The sequence below is a fragment of the Apis florea genome, unplaced genomic scaffold, assembly GCF_048593485.1.
Source record: "Apis florea isolate Af1SG1 unplaced genomic scaffold, ASM4859348v1 contig_3794_pilon, whole genome shotgun sequence".
NCBI lineage: Eukaryota > Metazoa > Arthropoda > Insecta > Hymenoptera > Apidae > Apis > Apis florea.
Window position 1 is genome coordinate 1,101,033 of NW_028256857.1, and position 24,321 is coordinate 1,125,353.

Here is a 24,321-nt window from a genome sequence, read left to right on the forward strand (position 1 = left end):
ATATTTGATTTGTATTTTTAGATATTTTATATAAATATATTATTATATTTAATATTTACATGCGAATTACATATTTTTTTTTTTTCGTATAATTACATTAGAACGCAATAAACATTCTATTTTTCATTTATTCTTAGATACCAAAAATAAATTGAGTTTTGTATTATTACGTTATATATCAATTTCGTAAAGTACAAACTGCAAGATGAATTTATACAAAAAAATATAAAAATATAAAAATAGAGAAAAAACAGAATAATGTTTTTTTTTTTTGTTAAGATTTCGAATAAATCAAATAATTCGAGATATTAAAGATTTGTTGAATTTATATATACTTGATTATGCTAAAAACTAATTTAGATATAATATATAATAAATATTATAATAGATTATACTATAAACTAGTTTTTATTGCATCTGCATACAATACATGAATTTCATCGATGCAAGATTTGTTATTTTAAACTTGATGTTTTGTTAATATATAGTAACAAAGAACATATTGATATAATACTCGCCTAGATCGGCAACATATTTATAGTTAATTATTACAAAAAACATTGAGTGAATAGATGATTTAAAGAGTCGAGCGAACATTTGCAGAATATACATCATTTGAAATACGACGCGACGGCTGTTTTCCATCACTTAAAAAAAATGTATAGGATCAAATTTTCCAATTTTAAAACAAAATTCCAGAATTAGTATAAGAAAACTTACTTCTATATAATGTTAGTTGAATTCGATTTGGATCAGTCGTGGAAATACAACATTACTAACTTTCTAATTTAACGTCATTCCGTCGATCATGGATTTATTTATAAAATCTTATTAAATCGCTTATTATGAAGACATTTTAAGTATTTCCAATAAAAATATTATCTGCATTCTTTGTTAAAAAAAAAAAAACATCTTGGAAAATGTTCATAAAAGTTTTTACATAGAATTCAATTATATTGCCAAAAAAGAAAAAAAAAGATATTTTCAATAATATCAATTTTCAAAATTTTTGATCGAGATATGATTTTATTTTAATAATTCCTTAATATCTAATTAGAAATCTAATTAGAAATCGAAATGATAATTAAAAAAGCACAATCATATTTTTAGATAAATATAAATAAGATATAAAAGCGTATATTCATTTCATTAAAAATATACGACTTTTCAACATCAATTTATTCAGAAACAAAACTTAAATGAGAAAAACATTATTCTTTTTTTTTTTTTTCTCTTCATATAGACCTTTTTGTAGCTTGTATCATTGGATGACATCTTTTATAATAATAAAACTTCAATGTATATATTTGCATATATTGGTATTAAAAACCAATTTACGATGGAAAAATTTTAATCTATATTTTTTTTTTTTTTTTGAATCATGCTCCACAGTTATTTGACTATATTCTATATATATATATATATATATATATATATATATATATATATATATATATATATATATATATGTATACATATATATAAATTTGAAATATTTTTTTTATTCATTTTTTTAGATATTTTTTTTAAATAACTTTATCAATAGAAAATTGAAACTAATCCATACAGATTATTATGATTACATTTTTAAAGAATGAAAACTTACCTCCTGAATAATTAGCGTCTCTAAATTTTTCATTTTAAGAATAAATTATAATAGAACATTCATTATTCGAATATACTAATATTTAAAAAAATGTTTTATTAATCGAATATTTTATTATTCGAATTGTACAGCATCTTATCACATTTCAGATAATGGGAGTTCTATATTCAATTAATATCTAAATTATACATAATATATATCATATACATATTCATAAATATATAAATAATATATAATAGCAATAGAAACTAGTGTAAAAATTTCGTAAGACTTATGTTTCACATAGATTTGAGAAGATAAATGAGTCTTAACAAATACAATAAATAACACAATAGTGTGTAATAACGGATTATTCGTATAAATGGCGATAGTGGTGATATATGCGTGTCACCATCTGCGCAATCCGTGGCCAGGATATAAAGCAATTGGCGCGTTTTATAAGTCGCCTTGTAACAAGCGGATCGTGATTATTAGAATTAATGCAATGGCTAACGGGGAAGTCCGTTGCAATGATTTAATGATAGATTTATGCAAAGTGGCGCGATGTGCCTCACCTCGTTTCACCTCATCTCATCTTACTATTATCTACTTAGAAAGACAAATTTATACATATTTATTATATAAATATTATTATATATATTTATTTTGAAAATAATATATGTATAGAAATATTCATGTTATGTTTATTCATATGTTGATATAAATAATAATTACATTTAATTATAATAATAATAATAATTTAATAAATAATGTTCAATATATTACTGAATCACAATTTAACAATCAAATTACCAGATATAATTTATTTATTACTGCTTCAACTATTCGAATATAAAGTGAATGGATTTTGCTATAAAAAATAGATTTACGTCATTTTCAAAATAAATAATCCAATTCTATTTATTAATAAAATTTCAATTAATTAACATAAATGAATATTTTAAGATTTATATTTTAAATTTTAAATTATTTATAAATAGAACTTTTATATTAAAATATGTAAATTTTTATAATAATTTTTCGTTTTTACAAAAGTTTTCTTATATTATTTTCAAAATAAATGTTCAATAAAAAATTTATATTACTTTTAAATTTATAAATTTTCTAGAAAACAAAAATTTTTTTCAACACAATATCAATACAATATCATACTTTCATATTTTTTTATATAATCATAATTATTAAAATAAAATATTATTTTATTCTCGCCTAAAATAGCTGCTCTCTCTCTCTCTCTCTCTCTCTCTCTCTCTCTCTCTCTCTCTCTCTCTCTCTCTCTCTCTCTCTCTCTCTCTCTCTCTCTCTCTCTCTCTCTCTCTCTCTCTCTCTCTCTCTCTCTCTCTCTCTCATATATATATATATATATAATATATTAAAAATTTCATTTATAATATATATGTATTTTTAAAAAATCTTGTTCAAAATGATAAGAATTTCGACTTATTTGTTGCGTCCAATAACATAATAGTAATTTGCGATTTTTCTTTTTTTGCAATATTAGAATATAACAATATTAGAATTATAGTCATTTGACAGATTGACTATAACAATTTTCTTATATATTATAATCAAATATAATATTATAATCAAAAATTGCTTTAAATCTCTAATAATTATTTTAAAATTAAAATTATGAAATAATTTATCTTTTTTTTGAAAATCATAAAATGAAATAAGAAAAAAATAAACCAAAATAAATAAATATCATTTAAATATACAAATGCAAAAATTTTCTATCGCGACAAAAATAAAAAATATTTATTGACATTTAAGAAAAAATAGTATTTGTGAAAATCTTCATTTTTACTTAAAGTTTTATTTATTGTCAAAGATTTCACTTTTTTTTTTTTATAAATCATAACCTAAATATTTCATATTCTTATTTCTATCCTCTATATAATATTAATATAATATATTAGGATATTCCATAAGTTTCTTTCGGACTAGGAATAATTTTAATTGGCTATTTTTATATAAACATACAGACTTATTTATTTTTTAGCTGTTTATGGTATCGGTTTCAATCGTCCCAGAGCTCTTTTAAAATACATTTTGTTGATGGCACAGTCTCTTTTAAAATTTTTTTTTACATTATGAATAGCCAAAGGAAGCATTTGCGATATGTTATGCTTCATTGCTTTAAAAAAGGTAATAATACAAATGATACTGAAGATTTGTACCGTTTACTGGAATGTTGCTATGATTATTACAATTATCCGTAATTGGTATAAGAAATTTAGAGCTGACAATTTTGACTTGAAAGATCGCAGGGACCGTCCAGCAACGACGGATACGGACTTTATCAAGGCCATGCTCGTTGAAAATCCGTGATATAATATGTCCGAGATACTGGATACCACTAATATTTCCAGGACAACGGTACATAATCACCTGATCAAAATGGGATATGTCAATCTATGGGAAGTTTGGATGACATAACTATTGACAGATTCCGGCTTTATGAATCACGTCTCTACGTGCGATTTGCTTCTCCAAGGACAGAAATTATTTCTTAAAGAGACTTGTCACTGGAGACGGGACTTGGATTTTGTATCAAAATGTGCATTGAAAACGTATTTGGTCTAAGGATAATAGATTTTCAACTGTCGCAAAGTCTGGATTTTAACTGAAGAAAGTTCTTTTGTTCATTTGGTGGGCCCAGACTACAAAAGTGTAGTCTACTTCCTCAAGATGAGTTCCTTTCTCAAGATGAAATTATTAATTCTGTCAAATACAATCAGCTTGATAAATCAAAAGCCTGCATAGCCGAAAAACGACCAGAATTGGCGAACCGATGAGGCGTCGTTTTTCATCACGATAATGCAAAATCGCATATTGCATTGACTATTGATGTAAGAGAAAAGCAGTTTCATTCTACCGTATCCTCCGTACTCCCCAGATCTTGTTTTATCCGACTATTACTTGTTCCTATCATTAAAAAAATTCTCTCTATGATAAATGGTTCCAATCCGTAAGCGAAATAAAAACTTTGAGGAATATTTTATAAGTAAACTCCAACAATTTTGGAAAGAGGAAATAATGAGGCTTCCTAAGAGATGAAAAAAGATGATAGAACAATTAATATATAACGCAATAAATCAATCTTAAACAATAAATATCGTGTATTCATTTCGTATTAAAAGAAAAGAAAGAAACTTATGGGACACATTAATATTAATTCTTTGCATTCGTATATCGCTATATTTTATTATACATTTATTTAGATTAGTATTATATTCTATTACAATTCTTGTTACATTGTTTTGTTTTAGTTTCTGCTTAAATGTGTGTGTATGTATAAAATAAAATAAATAAATAAAAAAATAATAAAAGATTTTTCTTCTTTTGTTTTGGCTAATTGATTTTATTTTCGAGATCATTTATTTATAAAAAAAAGATTTATAAAAAATCTTAAAAAAAGAAAAATAAAAATAAAAAACAAAATATAAAAAAATATAAAGAGATATATAAGAACAGAGCTTGTGAAACTCTACTCGGGTAATCTGGCTTTTATTTTCAATAGTTTGAGTACCTCCAATAATCTAACAATAATTTATGTATTTTTCAAATTTTTCTTTATTAAAACCACAAGTTAATATTCCCAGGAAAATGCTTTCATTTTAATCGAATATGAAAAAAAATTTCGAATTGATTGATAATCTTCTTAAATATAAATACAAGTGTAAATGATTAAAGTATCATTAATTTTATTTTGTTGTGAATTAAACGAAGAATAGTCATTTTTTTTTTTTTGCTATAATAAATCATTTATGTGTTAGTTTTGTAAAAAATGAATTAAATAGTTTATTTGAAAATGGTTTTTTTTTTCGATGAACGATCTATTTATTTTATGGATGTTTGGATTCTTTAAAGAATGTTAACATATGTTTCCCTGATGTCATAAATCATTTTCTGTAATGTATACTGAATGTTTTTCTAAGGTTTTAAGAAATGTTTAGAAAAACTGGAATTTTCATCAACATGACCATCCCGATTTTTCTCCAATGTTTTTCTTGCATTTCTTTTTCATCGTTAAAAATAGCTAAGATTAAAAGAACAACTCTATAGACATTCAAAAAATTATAAAAATTACAATGGGAATAGAAAATTAATTTTTAATTTTTTTTAAACGATCATTTGAATTTACAAGAAGAAATTTTAATTTTGACTTAAAATTATTGTATTGTAGAAATATTGTTAGATTATTCATCGCAGTCACATTTTATTCAATTTTATATAAAATTTTTCGATTTTCAACTTTTAAACTTTTTTTTATTTATATTTTCACAATTTCACATTCAAAGTAATTAAGTTCGTATAAATAAAATAAAAAATAAATAATACAATTGATGTGCAAACAGCTGCAAAAAATAATTACTTGAATATTTAAAAAAAAAAAAAACTACAAAAAATGTGGTTGATAGTTTTACAGTTATCTAACAGAAATATTGATTCTTCTACTATGATAAATGAATGGAGTTCAAAGTTTGTTTATGTTTTTCGTCAAATGAATGAGAGAAAGGAAAGATAGACAAACAGAAACAGAGAAAAAGATATAGTAATAATATTTATTTTTTTAAAATAAAATTTTGAAACTTTGGTATTTGTAAAGTTTTTTTAATTAAAATAAGATCAAATAAATTTAATAAAATTTATATTATATTTATTTAATAAATAAAAAAATTTATTATCTCTTAAATATACAAATATAATGTAAATTATATTGTGTTATATTATTAATTATAAATTATTTTAATTTTATTTTAATTTTATTTTTTAAAAATTTTATTAAAAAAATATAAAAATACAAAAATTGCACTATTATTGCACTATTATTAGAAATATTTGATCTCGAATCAGATTAAATGATTCATATTGATATATGTCAAAGATATATGTCAAAAGAAATCCTTCATTGTTAATAAGAATAAATTATTTGTACTTATGATATAAATTGATTTTACTATTATGAACAGAATTGCTAGAAAATTTTCAAATGAGAAAAATATGTTAGAATTATACATAAAAGGACCTAAAAATAATTGAATTTAAATAAAATATATATTTTTCTTTTTTGATGTTATATAAACTATTGCATGAAATACATTATGTATGAAATGGTATACTCTTGTTTTACATTTTCTTAAAAGCAATATTCATTAAAAAAGAAATTTTAAATTAATGTTTTTTTTTTTTAATTATTTTAAATTATAAAATATATATTAGTTTCTCGAATTTTCTCAACTGATTCTTAACTGATTTCTCTTAGTAGTAAATTTATATAAATTTATATGTTAATAAAGAAAGAAAAAATTTATTTTAAAAATTTATGCACTTTCTTCGTCGACTACATTGTTTGGATTTATTCGTATTTGATCGACGTCACGGCCAACACTACCGTTGCAGTTCAAATAAACTACACATTTCGTGATTGGCCAATGGTTTTTTTTAATAATTCGTTAAAAAAACCATAATGAAAATTTTTACAAAAAAAAAAAAATGTTGCTTGAAATTATCTCATAAATCTCTTATTAATGGATGTTCCCATATTTTTGGATCATCCTGTATATTTATTAAAATAATATTGTTTTGAGCAAATTCCAAGATGTTCTCTCTTTTTATGTTTATTTTATTAATTTTATTAACTACAATATATTTACAATATTAATCTAAATATAATAAAAGAAAATATTAATAAAAAAAACATTTTTAAAAATCATGAGTTTTAATCGTTGGCTTTTTTTTAGAGTTTATACGAAAGTATAAAGACAGAACCGTTCAAGATACCGGAAGACGATGGAAATGATTTAATGCATACATTCTTCAATCCAGACAAGGAAGGTTGGCTCTGGAAGCAAGGTAATTTTTTCGTAGATTATCTAATGTACAATTCTACCAACGTTTCTCTCTTCCTCTTGACCTGGTATGATCTGAAATGTGAAAATCTCTTTTGCGTGGCTGAAAGAGAATGAAAGAATGCTGCTCGAGCCGCGATTGATCGAACAATGTTGCGAATGTAAGCCCTGGCCTGCATGAGATCTTTTTTTCAGAAAGATTTCACGAGTGCATGAGGATGTTAACTCTTTATAGCGTATATACATATCATTTAACCAAATTTTATCAATATTCTTTTGCAATGAAGAGAAAGCTTTTTTTCCAATTTTTTTTTCTTCAATAGAGTAGAAAAAAATCAAGTAGAAAAAAGTTGTGGAAAATAATTGAATAGTTTAATAGTAATTTTCCTCTAATAAAAAATGATTCTTATAAAAAATAAGGAATGTTAAAATATGAGTATATGGAAATAATTCATTTCTTTTCTTTCTAGTAGGCTTGTCCGTCTTTTTATTTATGTAGAGCTTGTAGTTTTTAAAAATGTAAAAGTAATAACCTGTACTGATTGATGTTATATAAAACATATTCCTTTATTTTGAAAAATTCTTAAAAAGAAAAAAAAATCACAGTTCAATGAATTTTTCATTCGCTAAATGATTGAAATTTCATTTTTTATTTTATTTGATTCTAATAATTCCCTATTCTTTTATATCTACACGTAACGTATCACTTGAACTTCCATCGTTCTTTGCTCTAACGAGTTCTCTATTGTCCATGATCCCACGATATTCGCGCCACCCATGGCGTATAAAGCAGTCCGGATCGTTTCCGCCGATGATGCGGGTACTCGATGACTTACGTGACAGATAAAACGATCTATCCGTTCGAAGAGCTGATCGTTAACATTAAACCAAGACTAAAGATCAAAGATTCATAATGGAACAGCTTATTCTTTATATAAAATCGGAAACAGATGAAACGATAAGTTGACGCTATAAAGGGTTACGCAAGGACGAGTGAGAACATCCTGAAACAGCGTTTCCCAAATTGTCTGGGATCGGAGGTTAAACGCCTCGGATGACTTGAATATTTTCAGCATTATGTCCAAGCATTCCAAAGATACTGGCAGTGATCTAAGATGCAACTTGTGACATTTTGCATTCGAGTTGCAGTGAAACGCGTTCAAAGTTGTAAAAAATTACAAATTATACTTTTATTATAGTACAGAAAAAAAGAAATGATTCTACGTGATAAAATACTTGCAAAAAATGTAGAATAAAATTTCATTTATATTGAGAATTAATAAAAATTTTATATAGGATAAGACGTGTGATATGAACTTAGATAGAGAATGTTTTTATCTGTACAAAAGTTGAAAAGAAAGAATAATTTTTTCATTCGAACCATCATTTTTGAAAAAATTAAATTTAAAAATTTGTGTAAATATACAGCTATTTTATTTAAATATAATGAAATATTTTTTAAAAAAAGAATATTATGAAAAAAATATTTTTTATTATAAAGTTTTTTAGTATAAGAATACATTATGCATTATAGTTTTTCTGTAAATTAATGCATAGAGGTTAGATGAAAATAACTTTTGTTTTTTTAAATGGAATCATATATTTTTGAATATAATAATCAATGCAGCATATTAATATATAAATTTAATAATTAAATAATAATATTAAAAAAATATTAAGTTTAATTGTCAAATATAATTATTAACTTATTATTAAGAAAAATATTAATTTGGTGTTTATAAAATTTATATGAATGTTATATGAATAACAAGGAACACGTAAGGAAAACTATTGTTTGTATTTTCTTATTCGATGAATTTCCAAATTTAATATTTGGTATTTTTGAAAAACTTTTTATTATAAATGAAAAAATTATATCTTACGTTTTTTTTTTATTTATTTTCACATGTAAAATAATTTTCTATTAATAATTTATTCGTATTTCAACGAAATTAAATCAAACTAAACAAAACCAAAATATCTATTTTATCTAAATAATGAAATATCTGAAATATTTAAAATTATTAGCAAATTAAAATAGAAATTAATTAAAATAGAATTCGTATATATTTCAATTCATTTTAATTAATTAAAAATAACAAAAAAAAAGTAATCTTGATATTTTAGTCATACTTTTCATGAAATAAACATTACGAAAATACAATTTTTTTTCATCATATTATTATTTTTTCTTTTCGCAACATTTTTTAAAAATATTAAATCTTAATTGTCATTACTCAATGTAGTCTTTATTTCGTTTCCTTTAATAATATGTTATCATATGAGAAAAATGTAAGCAAAAATATATTGCTTCAGCATTTTCTGACTCTTTTACGATAAATTTTATAAAATTAAAATATTAAATTTAATAATTTCTTTATATGAATAGATTAACATATTTTTATAGAAGATTATAAATTGAATTAATAAACTTAATAAAAAATATGTAAATATAATGTTCATTTAATATTGATTGATATTCCCATCAATTCTCAAAAATTTTCAAAACCTCGCATTGATTTTTTTTAATTCTTCGGACATAAAAATATTAAAATTATTATATAGTTTCATAAAATTTAGTGAATATATTAACTAAAAGTCAGTTTAAACTTAGGAATGCATAAAATCCAAATCATGCATTCTTAAAAATACATATTATTGACTCATATGTCTAATAGATGAATTGGTGATTACACAAGATTGACTATAGACAAGATATATCATCTGTAAAAAATATCTTTACATGTAATATCCTGATTCATTGATAGAAATGTAGATTTCTAATCTTTCATGTATCTTTCATGCATTCAGAAAAAAAGAAGATATTAATTGTTAATTAAATTTTTATTTCTTAAAGTTAAATTTTATGTTTATAATGTATGAGGATTGTTTTAATTTTGTTCTTTAAATGTAAAACAATAGTTAGGTTTGGATTAACATTAAATTATATACTCTTAAAATTAAAATTCTTTTTGGAATCTATTCTTAAATTAAATTCTCAATTTGTGAACTAGTATCTTTAAAATTTTATTTCTAAAATATAAAACTTTTTTTTAACTTCGCAGAAAGACTTCAAATATATGGAAAAAGAAAAGAAAATTTGATTCACATTTATTTTTCGTTCAAGTCAAATTTGAAAAAATCATATTATCATATAATTATTTAATCCGATAAGCGGATTAAATCCCAATTATAGACTCTTGTAATTTAAAACATTTATAATTAAAAGAAATTAATCTTCATAAATCTTTCATATATTTCATTTATACAAAAATTAATAAAAATTATATCTTTTTGAAAGATTCAAATGTTATGTGAAATATTTTTCTATGAAATTAATTTATATCAAAGTTAATCAAAGTTATAAATTACTTCATTTTATATATTTGATAAATTTTTAATTATGATAGGAAACAAAACTTTAAATAAAAGAATTTTATAATTTATCTTTGATTTATTTTTTTCTCTTAGAATCATTTCTAAATGTACTATATTAGAATATCTTTAATATTATTTATATATTAAATTATCTGTATATTATATTTATCATTGAATAGAAACCCAAAAACAAAAAAATTTGAGAATCGCTGTTCTTTAAAACATCCTTCGATAAACAAGAAAAAAATTCGTGAAAAGTCTGAACCTATTTTTCTTATATCGTATCGCTTTGTCCTTCTGCTGCCCTGATGGAGACAGCAGGTAAATAACGCAGTTAAGAATTGTTCATCGATCATTAACTTTTAAAATCTGCACGGTGATGGTTGTTTCAGGCGGACGTTACAAGAGCTGGAAAAGACGGTGGTTCATATTGAACGACAACTGTCTTTATTACTTCGAGTATACAACAGACAAGGAGCCACGAGGTATCATTCCGCTAGAAAACATTCAGGTCAGAGAGGTGCAGGATCGACACAAGCCGCATTGCTTCGAGCTCTATGCCGCCGGCTCTGAGTTTATCAAGGCGTGCAAGACAGATAGCGAAGGAAAAGTTGTTGAAGGTAATAACCAGAAATCCTGGATGTTAATTGATTGTACCTTGACCTGTAACTAAAAGTATTCGATTTTGGCTTACTTCATTCAATTATTATGTTCTCAAATTAAAATCAAATAAAAAATCTTTTTTACATTTTTGGAAAATTATTGTCTATGTTTAAATTGTATAAATTGTGTAAATGAAATTAATTTCATTCTCTAAAGAGAATGAAACATATTCCATTCTTTATAAATTTTTATGTAATTTAACAGTAATACATATTTATTCACATATATTCACAGAAATGTAGTCTTAGGAAGATTGGCCATGAGCCTATAGCTGCAAAAAACATGAAATACTTTGTCTTTGTTAATAATATATGATCATAAAGTATGATAATTGATAAAAGATGAAAGAAAAAAGCCAAAACATTTAAAAAATTTATATATATTATATTTTTAATAATGTATTGAATTAATTTCACATAGAATTTAAGCGAAATATCCTCTTGTCTCCTCTCCTCTCCTTTCTGTCTTTGTCTTCCAAAAGTCATTATTAAGTAAGATGATACATATATTCAAATTTGCAAAAAACTCAAATTATGAATAAATATTGTAGTTAATCAAGTTTTAGAAAAATGCATATTTTAATTTTAATTTCTAATTAATCTTAAAAATATACAAATTTTTCTTTTTGCAATTTACTTTTTTTTATTAGAGAATATTAATATACATAGTTATATATACATATAGAATACTAATATATTCATGAACAATTTTTAAAGAATTAAATCTAAATAATTGAAATGAATTGAAATTTATTTATCAAATTATAAACAATTTAATTTTACATTAAATGAAGCAAAAAACAGATAGACTAAACTTAGTTGATTGCATAACGATATATTGCAATATCGTTTATCTAATCTGGCTTCTTAAAGAAAACTTATGTATTTACTCATATTATTTTAAATTGATCATCTCACATTATTAATATAATAATGATAATATTAGAAAAAATGTTTATTTGTCCAGAAATGGCCTTTATTTCTAGTTTTATAGAAATAAATAAAGATTTAAAAAAACATAAAAAAAGTATCAAAAGATTAATTTTAATTAAGACATTCAAATTAAATTTTTGTTTAATTGTACGATATTTTATTTGAATATAAGAACTTATAAAAAGAACTTAATTATTCTTCTGAAATATAATATTGAAGTATTTTAGTTTTTGAGTATTTATTTATAATATTTATATTTCGCAAATAAAAAAAAACATGTGAAATATAGCATGTTAATGAAGTAAAGTGAAAACAATCTGTGACAACGATATAATATTAGAGATAAAATGATTCATTCCTTTTCTGTTTTATTATGTAATTAATTTTATTTATTTATACAATATTATTTATATAATATAATTTATATAATAATTATTTATTTATATAGTATTTATTTATTATATTATAAGTTTAATGCTTACTTTAATTATTTATAACTTAATAAATAAATCTTAAAGTATTTCTGATGATATATCAATTTTTGGCTTCTAAATGGCTTCTAAACACAATATAAAATTTATAATTTACTATTTAATAATGATTATGTCGAATAAATTACGCAATTGCACAACAACTTCACAAAAATTGAACGACAGTTCACTTAAAATTGTAAAAGAATCATTATATTATCTCAATCTGCATATTTTCTAAAATCCTGAAAAATTAATTAAAATTAATTAATAAATTTATAAAAAGTTTAAATATATTTAAGCTAAAATAGATTCATTTAAAATGGTATTAATATCATCTTTAAAATTTTCATTAAAGAATTGCAATATTAGTACTATATAATATACTTATTTACAAGTATAAAATTATTCCAATTTGCTTATAAATAATTTAATAAATAAATCTCAACATTTTTATATTTGTTTTAATTTTCATGTTTGTTTTGTTGTTTAAAATTAACTATTTAATTAAAGATTATTACGAATATGTTACGAATATTACGAATATATTAATATCCCTATATTAATCTATATATATTAATATATAGAGATATTATTTAATGTATTTGTATTTTTTAATTTATCTTATGAAAAAATATTTTGAATAAAAATTAATCAGTATTTTATTTGCAACGAATTAAAATATCTAAAATTTTCAAAAAAAATTTTTTAAAAAAGATTTTTCTTATTTAATAAAAAAGTAAGATCATTTTGATTTTTTTCAAATAATACGATGTAGTTTTGAAAATTCATGAGTTTAAATTGATGTCAAACGAATTTAATAATCTAACTACACTATGACTATAAAATGATTTCCAATTTAAGAATTTAAATTGATTTCATATAATATGAAAAATTTCTCAAGATATTATGCATTTAGTTTATCATTTATTTATCATTAATAAATTATAATAGTAAAAATTCTTAAAAATTTTATTGATAAAAAGTCAAAAACATCTTTTAAAAACATTTTTAAATAATTGTCATCAATTAATTATCAATTTTGTATGATATGAAATGCAATCTGGATAAATCAATCATATTATATTCAATTTATAAATCAAATATATAATAATAATAATAATAATATAATATAATAATAATAGTAAACAAGTAAAAATAAGTAAAAAGTAATTATATCATTATAGAGTCAATCTTATGTATGTATTTATGTATGATATTTATTATTATTTATAAATTGTAATATAATATGTAATTTAAAAAAATTAAATTGTTTTATAAATTGGGTATTCTCATTTAATCTCAATTGAAATTAAAGTCATTTCTTGTTATATGTATAATGTGGAAAAAATCATAATATGGATAATTGAATTTAGTTTGATATCGGATATCATTCATCATTAATTATCAAAAAAAAAAAAAAAAAATGCATACCTATTAAAAGATAAAAATGATATTGATTTTTTGACGTTTTTTAAAAGTTTTTTAAAAATTTCAATATTATTTTTATTTTTATAATTTATTTTTTATTTATATCATTTATATTACGTATATACTGAAATTACTTTATTACTGATTAACTTTAAAATTAACAAAAAATGTCTAAAAAATCATTAGAATAAATAGATCATAGATTATATATATCTATACTAATTAATTTATTATGTATCTTTAACTCTTACTGATCATTATCTCAAATTAATAAATGTTTATATATATATATATATATATATATATATATATATATATATATGTACGAATCGATGTTTATATGATTTTTATAAATTCTATAATTATTTTATTTAAATTAAAATTTGATTGATTTTTATATGTATATTATATATATTAAAAAACATATATGAAATATATATAAAAACAATGAGAAATATAAATTATTTTATTATTATAATAATTGTTAATATATATATCTTCTAATTAATCAATTTTATTAAAAATCATTTACTCCTTTTAACAGAGAAACAATAAATATTAAAATCTCAAATAATTAAAAAATATTATGAATTATTTGTAAAAAAATACTATGGAAATCATAAATTTACAATTAGTAAAATGCGCATTTCTAAATTATATTCTAATTATTTAATATTATTATTTATTAATCTATTTATTTAATCTAAATTATATTATTTCATTCATCGTATTTCATTCATTTATATTCATATTTAATTTATCATTCATATAATTTATTGAAAATGTCGTAATTTGAAAAAAATTGATTTTAAACATACGATAAAAATTATTTTTTAAGTTGTTAACTTTTTAAAACTTAAAAGAATGAAAAATTAATAGAAATTAATAGAATATAAATAAAGAATTCAAGGGATAGGTTGGGAAAAACATTTTTCCCATGAAAGAATTGAATTCCATGCGTGTTGCATTACCATTTAATAATGAGATTTTTTTTTTTATAGCACGTCGCCATGCATACTATAATTAAAGTGACACTATAACGTTGTATTTTGTTTGTTGTAGGGAAACATACCGTGTACAGAATGTCTGCAGCCACAGATGAAGAAAAAGAAGAATGGATCAAATGTGTGCGGTAAGTTGTTTTGTTGTTTTTTGTAAATAGATAAAAAAAAATTTTTAATTCTAATAATGCTAATCTTGTTCATTTAATATATTTTCAATTAATATTATTAATGGTTAAGAATCTATAATATAATTTTTTCTTTTTAACTTTTTTAAATAAGAAAAGCATTGCAATTAGTTTTTTTGAATATTTAATTGTTTAAAGTATATGTAGAATTTATATTACAATTAGATTATTTATATTATTTATATTAATTATAATTTATATTATTTTTGATTTTATAATTGATTATATTAATAATTGAAGTATAATGAAATATAAATTCTTTTTTAATAAAATAATGTCTTCAATGAAAAAGTTATAATTTATTTTATAATTTTTTTAATTTAAAATATTTTTATTATTTGAATATATTGAATATGTATTAATATTTTATTTACAATGTATTCAATTTTGTTTTTAATTTAATTTTTTATTTATAGGCAAAGTATATCGCATAATCCCTTCTACGATATGCTTGCGGCCAGGAAAAAGAAGGCACAAAAGACCAATGTACATTCGAAGAGTTAAACTTTACCATAGACACAGCTTCGAGAGAAGCTTGGCGAGATATAAAAAGACTGTCTATTCACGATCCTGTTTTCCTATCAGGATCGTATAGTACAATATACAATCAAATGAATCTGGACGAAGGTTCATCCAACTATATGAAGAGAATTTAGCAGGAAAATATACCTGTTGATAGATATTTATCAATGTAGCATGTTGATCCAACTAAGAAATACACACACAAAAGAAAATATACTTGAAAGGAAAAGAAAATGATAACATTAATTCATTTTTTATAAAAATTATGCTGCGTTTCAGAGGCCTAAATACATAAATGGAATTCAACATAAATTGGAAGCATTTCTTTAAGACATAAATGAGTATAGAAACAAAAGTGTAATATTATATTTAATAAATCATACAGTGAGCGTGGCAACGATGGTGGATAAATTAGACATGCAAAGACAACATTTTTTTTTTTTTTTCGTAATATTCAGAAAAAGTTAAATAAGAAGAATTTTAAAAAACTTCAACCATATACTTGATACTTGAAAATATTCATAGAAAAATAATGTGTATGTATTTATCGATCGTTGGAAAGACAGATTCGTCCAGAAGAAGAGATAATTGTAGAAAGAGTGAAATCTTTCTTTATTCTCTGGCAGCTTTAAAGGAATTATCGAAATTCGAAATCGCTTCGAGCAACTCAACATGCGTAAAATATTTATTATATACAATATTTTCGTGCGTTATAATATTTTATGTTCTTTGTAAGAAGAAAGAATAGGATAAAAGTGATCAGAAAAAATAATATATGGGACAATGATTTTTCATAATTGTAAACTGACATTAAATGCAAGAACAAGATGCGTGCATTATGTGATAGTTGTGTATTTATTTGAGAAAAAAATAAAATATGTATAGATAAGATTAGTTAAAAGAAAAAATTTCTTCAATATGCCAGAAATTATCCTAAACTGTACATTGTCGCACAGTTTGTAAATATGGCATATTAGCCAATTATGTGACGGTAGATTAGAATAATTATTGTTTTTTTTTTTTTGTTTGAATATATATGTATATATAAATATATACATATATATGTACATATAATGCAAATGACGCATGAGGCATTATAGCTTTATGCATTATACGTATTGCAATATAATAATTACAATAGTACAGGAAAGTTCAGTAGCAACTTGATAAGATCCGATTAAGAACCTGCATCCAAACATTATCCAGATTCATATAATAAAATCTGAAATGTAAACAGTTATGACATCTATTTATAAAAATAATTTATTTCATTAGGATTATTTTAGATAAAAATAATACAAGAATCCATCTATAAGTTATTTTTCCTTTTTTTTCATTTTTCATATAAGATAGATATAAATTTAAGATATATATAACAAACTTTTGAAATAAATTTTTCAACTATATTTGATAATGATCTTTTTAGATATATGTAATGATTTTTATATTGCAAAATATATTATTGTTAATCAAAGTTCTTCTATTCAGTGAGTCATGTTTGAAAAAATATATTTAGAAATTTCAAATGTTTCTTTTTGAAATAGATTTTATATCTATTATTATTTCTTTTTTTCTATTTTAAAAAAGTGTAGTGATCCGTCTTCATATTGCAATTTCTAAACATAGATCCTTCCAGTTTAGCAATTATCTAGCGAGCTTAAATTAAATGGTATTAATATTTATAGAAAATGAAAAAGAAGAAAGAAAAAAGGCAAAGATGCGGGTGCCTTTGAGATCTTGTTCAAGCTAGTCTTAACAGTTAATCAATCCGTCATATGTAGGAATATCTAAAGGATTTTTTTTTTTTTTTTTTTTTTTTTTGCTACATATGAGAGAGTTAGACATCGAAAAAGCCTTATTACAATACAGTAAATAATGAAACGCAGAAATAATTATATAGGGCCAAGACTAATAGGACATAAGTTTTTTAAAATTACGCTACTCATGATAGAATGTATAATTGTTCTGTATAACAGTGATTTATATCCAATTGTAGTTTTCAAAGAAACGCACTATTTCTACTATAAACAATAATTGATTTGTGGCTACCAACCCGTCCTTGAATCATCTTTATACAAGATATTTTAATTTTTTCTGTTTTTTCAATTCCCTGCGATCATATTATATAAATAAATTAAACAATATCGCGTTAATCCATTATTTGTCTGTAATATTTATCTAATAATGTTGTTAAATATATTTCCTTTTGCAATGCTGAAACGATAGATGTAAAATAAATGGTTATATTCATTGTTAGGAAATTGTGTAAAATTAGTTTAGGAAAATTCTTTCGTCAAAATGTTCACATTTCGTTTGTTTAATGTTTCTTTGAAGAATTATTTGATGATTGATGTAATATAATTTGTATCTTAATAAGAGATGATTGATTGATTATTTTTACTATTACACGAAGTTATTATTGTTAAAAAAAATAGATTGATGTATAAAATATAAATATATTAAAATTATATTTATTTTTAAAAATTTATGATATTAGTATTTCAAAAAATTTACAAAATCTTATATATGAAACGAAGTTGTAAAAGAAAACAAGTCAATACAAAAATATCATACTATTGTAAAAAAGCAATATTTTAATCAAAGAAATTGATTAAATATATTTTAATAAAATATAATACAAATTTTGATTCATGAGAAAAAATTTATCAGTTTAATAAAAATGATGCATACCACGAATAATAAAACTTGTGTATTAGTAAAATAATTAATATAATCCAAGAATTGTATAAAGAACTGCACTTTATAGCGCAGAATTGTACATTTCATTGTATATTATTTCACTCAATAATTGTTTGATATTCATAATGATCTATGTACTGTATTTACAACGTTGTATGTATTAATTTAAACAAAATTAATAAATATTTCCATTTCATAAAAAACTTAACAAACAATTATCGCTTTTTTAATAAAAAAAATGTTTAATCATTAATTTTTTCCTATAACTTTTTACTATATTTAATTTTCTAAATTAAAATTAATAAATGCATAAACTATAATATGATAATATGATTTTTATATTAATAGTTTTTATTTTGATAATTTATTTATTATTTTTAAATAAAACTTTATGCATAAAAATATAAAAAGAAGTTGAATTTTAATTTTTAAATACTGAACTAACATTTTTTAACATTTTTTACACATTTCAATGGCATTTTTTGTATAGATTAACATTTAAACCATAATTTTAATGTTAGGAATTTATAAAAAATATATAATTAAAAAGTATTTATATATCCTATACCTCTTAAAATATTAATAAATATCTAAGAAAAATAGTAAAAATATTATATGTATAATCATATTTTATTTAAATATGAATATATATAAAAATTGTAATTTTAACATAAAAAAAAAAGAAAAAATTTAAAATATCATATATTGTAAAAAGATAGATGTATAAAATGCATTGGAATTACTATTTAATTATGAATTATGAATTACAAAAATCATATTAAATAATTCAGAAAATAAATAAGTACAAAAATATTATGAACATTGATGTAATTTATATTTCTCCATTAATTAAAAATAATTTAAGAATAATTAAAACAGAAATTTTAAAATAAAAAAATTTAAGAATAATTTGAAATTTAGTAAATTCATTGATAATATACTATTACGAGCGCTGATAATTATTATTGATATCAGCCATATTAGAAAAAGAAGCATTACTCTTAGATATTCCATATCGGTTAGGTCTATTAAATGACTTCATATTTCCAGTCATTTTTAATCTTTCATCGCCTTCGAATTTGGAAAAATTTTCCTTTAATCATAAGTTATAGGATAAATTGAAAGTTATTGAAAAAGCGATTCGTTTAATCATTGCATAATGAAATTATAATATTTGCCAAAACGAATTTGCGTATAAAAACTTTTTTCATAAATATTATTTTTTCATATTAAAATGAAAAAAATTTTATACAAATAGTTTAATAGTTATTGAACATTTGATCCATATGATTTTTTTATTTTTTATATTCTATATATTAATATAGTTACATGACTTTAAAAAATCAATCTTCAAATTATTGAAAAATAAAATTATTATTTACAATTTTGTTATTTTCTTAATTTAGTAAATATTTGATTGAAGTATTAAATATGTATATTTCAATCAAAATAAATATATTGTACTAAATTTTATTTTATAATTATTGATATTTTTCGAATTATATATTATTTAATAATTTCTATTTTCATTCTTAATTTTAAAATGTGTTTAATATATTTCAATGTTTTTTTTTTAACATTATAAATATAGAATAAGAATTATAAAAAACAAAGCTTTAATTTAAAAAAAAAAATAATATTAAAGTAGCAGTAATTTTTATTATTATTAATATTAATACTTAATTTCAAAATAATTAACCAAAATTTTTGTGTAAAATTTTAATAATACTGGTATTATTTTCTTTAGAAAGAAACAATAAACTTTCAAAATTCTTTTTTTTTAACGCTTTTTAAGATATTTTGGATATGAAATAAATAAATTTTGAACTTATTAATTTTATAAGTATGTAAATATATGCATAGAAATAACTCACATTTAATCAATTTTTCACAATAAGAGTAAAAAATTAAAAAAATCTGTACGCACGGAAAATAACATCATCTTCTTTGTATCTTTTTTTATATAAATAAATATATCTTATCAAGACATACGAGAACAAAAAAATCATTCGCTAATCATTAATTGTTAGATAAATTAACTGATTGCAAGATTTATCTATTAATGAAATTGTGAAAAATAATTTATTAGTTATAGATTATAATAGTATAAATATAATAGCATAATAGTATAATAATAATAAATAATATGATAATAATATATATATAAAAATATAATAATATAAATTATAATATAATAATATAAAATATAACAATTTTATAAAATTAACAATTTATATTTGTTATAATTAATATTTAATTTAAATTAATTTTAAGAATTTGTTAATACTGGCAAATAAAAAAAACGAACAAAAATTTTTTAATGCATTAAGTGATGAGAAAGACATCGAGGAAAAGAAATTCGGGGAACTTTGAAGATAGAAAAATTAAATCTTGTTATGAAATCGAAATTACGCGAATTAGGCTGATTAAATGTTTCTAAATTGATGTATGAAATAGTAATATTTTCAATGGAAGCATAAAAATTAAAGAATGCATATATAGAAAATTTAATGAAAAGATAAAAAAGAAAAATTCATATTATTAAAAATCTTGCAATATGTATAGATGTTGATCGCGAATGAAATAATTCGCACAAATAATAATTTTTTCCTTCTTACACAAAAATTCAAGTAACAAAGAAAGATTGTTCCGATCAAAAAAGTATTCTACGTGGCATATTTACTTCAAGAAAAGTGAAATTCTGAAATTACAAGATTTATTAAATCATACTATAATCAAATTTTTTGGGTATTTAATAATTTATATGAAAACGAGAATATTTTAGAAATAATATTGAAATGAATATACAAATTCACAACAAAAAGAATAAACGAAAATTTGATAATGAAACAGATTCCGATTTATAAATCATCTAAAATTTAATAATTTTTATATGATTGATTTCCATAACATTAACAATTTATTTTCATCAATTCTCTAATAACAATATTATATATTTATGTTTTTTATCTTTCAAAATTTTTATAACTTTTTTCTAACTTCTTTTATAATAAACTTTACTTTTGAATTTTTTTGTAACAAAAAATTACATAATAAAATTCGAAATTGTTTTCGCTTCGTTATTATCATCCTATATGACTTCGATTTAAAAAGTTTAATTATATTTAAAAATAAAAATATTAATTTATTAAAATTAGAGATAATAAAAAAACAATTTGAATATCTTTTAAATTAAATTTCAATATTTATAAAATAATAATAAAATTTTACTTAATTTTTTAAATTGAAAAATTTAAATTAAAATATACAATAATAATAATTATCGTGAATGCAAAAATATGTAATGTCATTACCAATACAATATCAATAATGAAATGTTATATTTGTGAAGCTATTCAAAAAATTTCAATAATTTATCAGAAAAAGAAATTGATTTTGATGCTATAAAATTCAGTCTGTTAATTTTATATACTAGAATTAGATTCGTTGAAAGTTTGCTACATTTATCATACAAATTGTTTGTCAAAAAATAAAAAAGATGTAAATAAAAATATAATAAATTCAAAGAAAAAATAAATCCAGAACAAATTTAAAAAAAAACTTATAGTTGATATATAAAAACAAATAATATTCAGAAATATACAATAATATTTTAAAAGTATATTATTTGCTACCATTAAATATATAAAGATGTATTTTACATTAAAATGATTTTATATTTTGCATTAAAATATAACTTATAATAATTTTTAAAAAATACAAATGTCTTGTGAAAGTTTTTTATAAATTCTGAATTATCATTTAAAATAACAAGTATTATATTAATAACAAAGTATATATTAATTAAAACACAAATCAAGAATTTTTTCAATAATTTTTTTCAAATTGTTTAGACTTAAAAACAGGTACATACAACTAAAGCATGACAACTTAAGAATTTCTTCAAAAATTTTTTTAAATTGTTAATCAATTTTTCAATTAAAAAAATTTTATCCAAATTTTATTTCGCTTTTTTAAAATAATTTTTTTCATTATTTAAAGTTTATTTTAGTGACAATATCAAGTGACAATATCACAGAAACAGCAAAGTTATATTGATTTATATTCGTGACATCCAATAACTTCAACATTACATAAGATTGATTTATAAGCCAATACAAAATATATTATTAATATTAATTATCTGAAGAAGCAAACATATTCATTTACATTATACAAAGAAATTCTTTAAAAAATAATATTTTGTGTAGATAGGACTAAACAATAATTTAGCTTTTTATTTGATTTTGTTGATATTGATGTTGAAAATTGATATTGTTATTCATTTTAATTATAAATGGATCATTGCTTATATTGAATCTAATATTGGAGATAAGAAAGGATAAGAAAAAAATTACTTGAAACATTTTGAAACAATTAAATGAAATTACTTCTTCCAGTACAAATTTTTGAAGAAAAAAATAACAATAAAAACGACATAAATATATTAAATAAAAAATACTGGAGCAATTAAAAAAAAAATTAACAAAGAGGATTTTAAAATTTTAATTAATTAAAAAAGGACTTTCTTGAACTAGGTTGGTAGTCTAGAATATTGCACAAAATTATGGTGATAATTAAGAACTTATATGAAGAACGATATATATTTATATAAATTTTTTTGAGCATAGGATAGATGTTGGTCGCCATTAAGTCAATTTGAGTATATCATTCTTGTTGTATGTCATCATTTGGAATCACATTATACTTCAAAGGGATTAAAATATTTTAAAAATACATAATTACAAATATCGCCTAAACTCTCTTCAAAAATGATATTGTTTTTCAACATCATTCTAGATTTTTTGTTTAAACTTAATAAGAAGTTTCACCAATTTTTTTTTTTTTTTAATTTATAATCTAAGCTAGCAATCATATTGTTTATGGACTTCGTAATTTCTTTTAATACAATCTCAAAAATACTGCTCAATTCCATTCTAATTCATTCTAGATAGTATTTCTATAAGTAATTTGGAACCAACTTCTGCTAATGATTGAAAGAATATGAAATTCTTTAAAAAATTGTTTTATTTTAAAATTATTTTATAAATGTATTATGGGGACTTAATATCTTGAAAATATAGATGATCAGTAACATACTAAAATTTATAGCAAATATGGCAATTTTTATGAATAATAATCATAAAAACATAGAAAAAAAATTTAATCATAATATCATGAAAAGAAATTAATTTTCTATATTAAATTTGCAATATTTGAAAAAATTTGTTTTCTTTCAAAAAATCTCCGCAAAGATTTTAATAAAATATATTATAAGAATATCATTTTGAATATTTTTTTTCTATATACAAAATTAATAATCAATTAATTTAATCAAAATTTAGTTTTCGAGTTATTTAAAAAAAAAACTTTCGATAGTGTTAGCACAGAGGTCAAAATAGATGTAACATTTAAGATGTGATGTTTTTTATCACACAAATTTGGAGATCATCTTTCTTCCTTATCTTAGACGAGATATATGATAAATCGCATATAAGAGGTAAAATGTAAAATAAATTATGAGTAAATATAAATAACTATTAGTACGAAATTAAATACAAGAATCCTATGATAA

General features: G+C 20.9%; 1 protein-coding gene across 5 annotated transcripts in view; it reads left to right on the forward strand.

The window, feature by feature from the left end:
• The window catches only part of step (cytohesin steppke), a 150,051-nt gene extending 133,559 nt beyond the window's left edge, over positions 1-16,492 (forward strand). For all 5 annotated transcript variants that reach the window (XM_086915806.1, XM_086915808.1, XM_086915809.1 and 2 more), the window contains 4 exons: positions 7,354-7,465; positions 11,232-11,459; positions 15,398-15,467; positions 15,941-16,492. In XM_086915806.1, the coding sequence (XP_086771932.1) occupies positions 7,354-7,465; positions 11,232-11,459; positions 15,398-15,467; positions 15,941-16,028 (498 nt within the window). In that variant the 3' untranslated portion in view covers positions 16,029-16,492. The remainder of the gene's footprint in view (positions 1-7,353; positions 7,466-11,231; positions 11,460-15,397; positions 15,468-15,940) is intronic.
• Positions 16,493-24,321: the final 7,829 nt, after the last annotated feature.